The 7,466-nt window shown below is 45.4% G+C and overlaps 1 protein-coding gene across 1 annotated transcript in view; it reads right to left on the bottom strand.

The window, feature by feature from the left end:
* Positions 1-7,245, bottom strand: part of STK17A (serine/threonine kinase 17a) — a 37,273-nt gene extending 30,028 nt beyond the window's left edge. The window contains exon 1 of the mRNA XM_065883825.1: positions 6,924-7,245. Coding sequence (XP_065739897.1) covers positions 6,924-7,123 — 200 coding nt within the window. The 5' untranslated portion in view covers positions 7,124-7,245. The remainder of the gene's footprint in view (positions 1-6,923) is intronic.
* Between the last annotated feature and the right edge of the window lie 221 nt (positions 7,246-7,466).

Genomic DNA, 7,466 nt, shown 5'->3' on the forward strand with positions numbered 1-7,466 from the left:
CGAATGAACACTGTCACAGGGGCCCTAAATTCCACACGCACAGGGGCTCTAGTATGCATGCTTTACCACAACTTCATGGTAGAAACTGTGATTGTACCTCAACTCTAAGTTACTGAGGGCTCTCCAAAGCATGAAATAAATAATGTTTCTCTGACACCAGGGGTCACAGTTACATGCAGAGACTTGAGACTGATGAGGTTCAAAGGGCACCATCTACTTTCTTTGTTGACTTACCCGAAATTCTTCCTGGATCACATCGTTGTTACAGTTTTCGGAGCTCTTCACTCATTTCGCAAACATCTATAGTTCACTATTACACACTAAACTGAGAACTCAGATTTTCATTACTCATCTTTTCGGGGGAGGGGGAATATCAGAAATGAATACATTTCAGAACTCAATGATAACCCATTCCAGGCTGGAAAGAAAGGAAGGATAAACAATGATAACAACAGGAAGTAACATTTTGAGTCAGATCCACCAGTCTAAGCTTCCTCAGAACAAGGACTGGGCTTTACCAGTGCCCAACTGGTAGAGCTTGGGAAGGCACAGTGAGGGTCTGTAGGTAGGCATGACACGCTAAGGAGTTTGTGCTTTATTTCTCAGGGTAAAAATGGGCGCCTATGAGAATTTTTTAAGTAAGGTAAATGTTTTAAAAGGTAGGTCTGAGAGTGTATAGTGAAGTGTTAACTAGAAACTAGGGAAGCCAAGAAAATAATTCAAGGTAAGGGGTCTGAACGAAAGTACCAGCAGTGGAGGCTGGGAAGAGAGAATGCATTTACAAGACATTCAAGGTCGAGATCCGTGAGCACTTCCTGACATGCTGAGTTGCAGGCAGAGATGAGGGCAGAAGGGAAAGGTGGAAGTGGAAGATGACTTGGAGATTTTTAACCTGGTTACTGGGTGATGTGGTACCATCCACTGAGAGAAAGATTAGAAGAATGATAACGGATTTTTGGGGGCGGGCCAGAGGGAGGGGGAGTGTGTTAGGTTTGGATGGGAGAAGTTTGAGGTGCTTTCCTCTGTAAAGAGAACTTTATTTACTAGATGGATTCCAAATATAAGTTCCAGTGTTGGGTTGCTACACAAAGGTGAACAGATAATAAAATATATAAGGTTCAGGCAAAGATTAAAAACTGTAGATGCTAATTTGAGTGGTATATAGAAGAAGCAAAATAAAAGTGACCTCCGGGGTTCCAGGTTTGATTCTATAATAGTTTACAGTAAAGTGCTTTGTTTCTCCCTGTATTCTATTAAAGTTGGTCTGACATATTAGAATTTGTTGCCCTAAGACTGTCTCCTTGGCTGGAGGATGAGTTCCAGGAACCTGGCCTCTTATTCATCTTTGCATCTCCATGCGTAGAGCCCCGCACATGGCAGGTGCTCAAATATGACATCAGATGACACCCTGAGTACATACACTGTTCATGCTATTTTGTTAAAGAAAAGTTCTATGGCAACTTAACCTCATAAGGTTTAATATTTTAGCCACAGTGGACTACTTGCCTTTCTCTTTTTCATTGACTTTTTCGGCACCGTGCTTATTTGTTTTCTTGCCAATGGCTGGAGTATCTTTCATCACTACTAGTAGTAAAATTCCACCCGTTCTTTCAGGCCCAGCTCAAATGTTATTTTCCCCATAAGATTTTCCCATGTGGCATGTCAGCCCGCCTATAAAGGGAGTAGTGACTGATTTGTTAGATTTGGGAATAATTTCCAGAGCCTACCAAAGAGCCTTATGTGCTCAATATGGAAGTACAGTATTTGCTTAATAGCACTGGGGTTATGCCTTAAGTGCAAAGAAGTCCCGTTCAAGAAAGACCTAGAAAAGATCCGTCTTCCTTACCTCTGAAAGGAAAACAACAAAAAATAAACTATCTGCTGACCCTAAGTGTAAAAATCAGTGAGTCCATCAGATCAGACATCGACATAAGTGACAAGAACAGGTAAGGCTTTAAAAGCCAGGCTCAGTTTTAAATTCCGGCTGGTAACTAATCTTGGGCACTTGGCTCAGGCTTTCTGAGTCTTAGATTGCTCACCTGTAAAATGAGGTTGATGGCACTAACCTTGCAGGGTAGCGAACACTAAACAAAATGACATCTCCGAAGTGTGTAGCATCCGGCAAATGATCAGTAATCAGTACACAGCAGCTATTTGTATTGTTTGGGGCATTAATTTCAGATCTATGATAATTTGTAAAAAAAACAGTCATACAGAACAGAGGAGTTTTGGAGGTGATCTAATTTGAACTCTCTACTCGATGCATAAATTCCCTCTATAAGTCGGGTTCCTTCTTCCCTTCCTGAACAGGTGAATCAATGACTGTGGCTACTTAACTTTCTAATGCACTTGGTTCAATAATCAGATTTTATAAAATTTTGTTATTGTAGTTATGTAAAGAGGCTGAAATTCATTAAATCCTTAAGTTTATGTACTTTCTAAATTTAATTTTTATTTTATATTGGACTATAGTTGAAGGTTTATGTATTTTAAATTAAGATTTTACTTTTAACACTGTAAGCCCCAACTTTTCAAAATTAAAACAGTTGACTTAATGAAGCATCTGCCTTAGAGCAGGAGCCATATTTCCTAAGTAACGTCTGCTGCTGAGTCACAAACATAGCCAACTGTTTTTACCCATCCAAAAATATTGGATTACCCAAAACTGGAAATATTTTTCAAACTAATTTTAAACTGCCAAGAAATCCTAAATAACAGTTTTCCTAAAACAAGGTGCAATTTCTACATGGATAGTATTGTTTAACAAGGGTCTTTATTTCTAAAGAAACTACAGCTTACAATTTATGACATATGCTTAAGTAGCTGTAAGGTACTAAACCTGAAGCCATTACCTACAGGCAGGAATCTAGGTAAAGGACACCCACCTCCTGAAAAACATCCACCTGTGCATCCCCTTCAGCTCGAACATCCTCTAATTCTCTGATAAAAATCCTTCCTTGTTCCTGTTACTCCCAACCTCTGAGGATAATGAGATAGGACGTCTCTGTCTACCATAAGGCCCAGCTGGGACCTTATGGGACCTGGGACCCTTCACCTGAGTGCTTGCACCTGGACAAACATCTCCTCGAGCCATAGACAAAGAAACTCTAAGGGACTAAGAACTGCACGCATGCGCAGGTGCGGTCAATTATGAACAATAAGCTACAAAAAGGCCACAGGCCAAATGCCACTTCTGAGAAGCTGCGAGCAAAAGCGGGGGGCTGCACGTGATCCCTGCACACAGCACCAGCAAGGGGGTGTGCAGATCACCGAAGCCTCCCCTCCAGCCCGACCCAGCCATCGGCCCCCACCCTCACCCCACTGAACGGACTAGCTCCGCCCCGCCCCCCCGCCACTTTGGGGAGCGAGCAAGGGCACCTGCTTCTTGTTTTCGTTCCCTCGTGCTGCAGCACGGAGTCCCAGTAAAGTCTTGCCTGGAATGCTCCTCTGGCCTCTTATCCATTGCTATTGATTCAAGAGTCCAAGGACCCAGGTGGAACCGGGGAGGGAAGCATATGACACCGAAGCTGGGCAGGGTTTGTTCCAATTTGGAACTCATTAACCTGTCCTCTCATAAAAACGATGGGAAATTGCTTTAGCCACAAGATAGGCTATGGATTGTTCTTTGAGAAACATCTGTGGTATAAATGGAAGTGATTTCAGAGAGTCCCAGCTCAGGTGATTCTCACAAGACTCAATCTATCTGTGTCTTGATTTTCTCATCCGAAAAATGGGACCTCCCAAACCCGCTTGTGATGAGAAGTAAATGAGATCATGCAAGTGAAAGCACCTGTAAAACTGTATGGCTCCTATACATTTATGAAGGACCCGTTCCAGCAGAGAACTCAAATTTATACCTTTTTTCCCCCCACAGGAAACATCAACTACGAGTATGTAATAATACAAAAAACAAAAGATGTTCTTTCGGCTTTAAAGATCTTTTTCTTAAGATAAAATGTATGAGTATGTCAAAAAATGTTCAAGTTGAGGACTAGGCAAATCATTTGATGTGGAATTAGTATAACTTAAAATTCCTAGAAACATTTTTCTGTTCCTACACTAACGGTTAGAACTCGAGAAGTCAACACTTTGAAAAAAATTCTCAGAACTCAAGGCCATGGCTCCTGCGCCTTGCGTCATTACTGTGGTTTCCACTGGCACCTGTGCTGCCTCAGAGAAAGGTAACAAGCCTCAGGAATAATAAGTCAAGCTTCCAGCAATAAAAGCAAATTTTACATCATATATTTACCCACATTTAGGTTGCCATGGACTCTACTGGAGATATGTAAGAAATGTGACATTTCTTAAAATAATCAACATTACATACTTTCATTACTGTGGAATCAATATCGACCATTTAAAATGTTTTCTCCAAACAACCATTTCACTGAAAGCTTTATATTTCTGTAAGATAAAATAATGGGAACTCCCAAAAGAACTCAGTTTCTGAACAGTCAGCTCTTCACACCTCTTCAACATTTTCAACTAAATGAAAGGCCATAGAACAAAATGAATATATCTTTGTTTTTCATACCACATCGTTAAAATACAACATGAGTAATTTTTAAGTTCTGTATCAGCATGAGATCGATTCGTTCTATCAGAAATGCAACCAGAGTTAACAGCTGGAAAAAGATACAACTTTTCTATCTTACTACAGGAAGGAATACACATAAACACACTTCATTAGGTCAAAACTACAACACACAGGCAAAACTTATAAACCTTAAACAAAGAGAGCTTCTAACACAAAACAGAGCTTTTACTTCCTGAGACTTCCGAACAGTTCTCTTGTCTTTTGGAATGAGGCTTTATTACTTTTGCAACAGACAAAAAGTATTTTGAGGTCCTGCACATTTTCCTGTTTTTGCCTTTTGGTTACATTCACTGAGCTACACAATGAATTGCATTTTTTCAGTGCACCCCGGAAGCTAAGTACAGCCTTTATGCTACAGATGTTTTTAATTTATTTAGTTCTCTCAACAACTCTATGAGGCTATCAATGGTTAGGTAATTTACTCAAGTACATGTAACTAGTAAGTAAAGGGCCAAGACTCCACTGTCTGACTCCAAAGTCCATGTTCTTGAACACTGCATTACACTTCTCCGTGATGAAAAGAGAACCAAAAAGAAACAAATACATTCCTTTTCTTTTTCAGTTTTAGGCTCTTATATCAAGTATCTATCTAATTGCATTGTTCTGCTGCTTCAGGAATTATTACTTATGTAAAGAAATTTATATAAGAAGAGATATGTACAAGACATCACAACCTTCAAACAAACACTTTATAGGCGAGCTAATTTTATAATAGAGAGGGTAAAATGAAAGTTGAAACATTCCCGGAGGAATTCTCACACAGCTGGTAGGGCACAAATCAATTTTTTTTCAGGTTAAATCATTTATTGCAAAGTCTACAAGACAGTGCTTGCCACCTGAAGACACTTCAGTTTTGTAATATGTTCTCGTTTTGTGGAATGAAGCCAGACAACCAAACAACGGACAGTCCTACTTTTCCTTCTTCAAGAAATCAGGGTTACTTCAGAATGTCTGGAATTTTGACCAGTTAGAATGCCTACATGAGTCAGTAGCTGTCTACCTCTTCCTTTGTCATAATGTGTGCACAGATCCAGTTAATTAGTGCCTAGCACAGTGAAGTAAATCCTGTCCCAGAAAGATGTTTCTCCTTGTAACATTTGGAATAAATGAGACACTTTTAAGGTAGGTTTCCTTGCCAAAAAAACTATTTCTAAAAGTTACCTTAATATTTGTAAGGCAGCTTGTTTTTAACACTGTAATCGCTGTTACGAGGACTTCTTTTTCCAAGAGCCCCAGGTGAAGGCTGTTATGTCAGGCCCTTTCCCCATTACAACATGCTGCGCTTTTGCGACCATGTGTTATGTGCCAGGCCCAGTGAATTGTGCTTTACAGCCACCGCATCTTCACGACACCCCTGACGGAGACACTGTCACTATGCTGATTTTACGGGTGGGAAACGAGAGGTTGGGGAGTCTATGTCACCGTCCAAAGGCACACAGAGCAAGCAGAGTGGGGATCTGAGCTCGGGTCTGGCCCCAAAGCCTGTGCTTTTGACAACTTCTCCAAACTATTCTTAAGGAAAAAGGGAGTCGGTCCCCAAACCCCTATCACACTCTTGGACCCCTCTTCAACGTACATGATGTAAAGGATCCAAACAGCCTTCACCTTGTGCAATTTGAAAAAGAGACCGAGTTCTAAGCCCTCCCGACCCCTACAAAGCAAGAGTGGGGAGGGGAAGAGAAGGCAAGGGCCGGTTTTCAGCAGAGAAAGTCAGACGAGGGCCCGGAGCCTACAAGTGAAACCGATATGAACTTAAAAGGCGCAGGGACCTCATTTCAGAACGAAAGCAGCACAAACTCAAGAAACCGCAACTGAAGTCAGCAGGAGGCGGCGGACAGAAGTTCGCCCAGCGCTGGTGCAAAGGAAGCTGTCACGCTCGGCGTTCTGCTCTCTGCTCTGTCACAGCCGCAGAGGGAGAAGCAGGAACCCACAAGCTCCAGGGGCAAAACCAGAGCTGCCTTCACACCTCTGCTCTGGCTTCAGACTCGCCGCCGCGGGTAAAGGTTCGCAGCGTGGTTCCCACGCCGTCTCGTTAAGTTACCGAGCCAAGGACCACAGAGGCCGAAAAGGCCCGGAGCAGAGGAAGGGGTCAAGGTTCTCGGGGACGCGCGAGGGAGACTTTCTCACGGCCGCTACCCAGGGTACAGCACACGCCGGCGGAGCGCGCCGGCTCGGGGGACGCGGCGCGCGCAAGGGTGGCCTGGGGGCCCTGCCGCCCTAATCGCCGCCCGCACCCAGGTCTGTGCCCGGTTCCGGCGCGCTATCTGCCCCCGCCGGCCTCCCGCACTTATCTGCTCCCCGCCCGCCCGGCCCTCGTCCGCCTCACCTGCCCAGCGCCCGGCCCGGGCTCAGGCTGTAGGAATCCTGGAAGGGCTCGGTGCACACCGCGGTGCGGATCTCCGTCAGCAGCCCGCGGGGCGGGGGCGGCAGCCGGCGCGGTGTGGTCAGACCCCGGCCGACTCGACCCGAGCCGGGGGCGGCGGCCGGGGAAGAGCCGCCGCTGCTCGGCCTCTCCAGAGGGATCATGGCGCTCGGGCGCTCTTTAGCTCCGGCCGCCCGGCTAGCTCCGAGCTGCCAGCGGGTCACGGTCCCGCCTCCAGCTGCCTCGAGAACGTCTGAGGAGATGAACCGCTCTCCCCCGCGCCGCGCACAGAGTGCAGCCAGCTGCCTCCCGGCCCCCGCCTCCCAGCCGTCCGGTCCCGCCCCACGCTCGGCCCCGCCCCTCCCCTCCCCTCGGCCCTCGCTGAGCTTCCGCGGGGCCGGAGCGCCGCGTGCCTCACGCGCGCCCTCTGCAGCCGAGGGGGAGAAGGTGCAGCCTGGCGGGCGGCCTCGGGGTGGGCCCGAGCAGTCTGCAGGCGACCAACAGCAC

The sequence above is a fragment of the Phocoena phocoena genome, chromosome 9 (genome assembly GCF_963924675.1).
Source record: "Phocoena phocoena chromosome 9, mPhoPho1.1, whole genome shotgun sequence".
NCBI classification, from domain to species: Eukaryota; Metazoa; Chordata; class Mammalia; order Artiodactyla; family Phocoenidae; genus Phocoena; species Phocoena phocoena.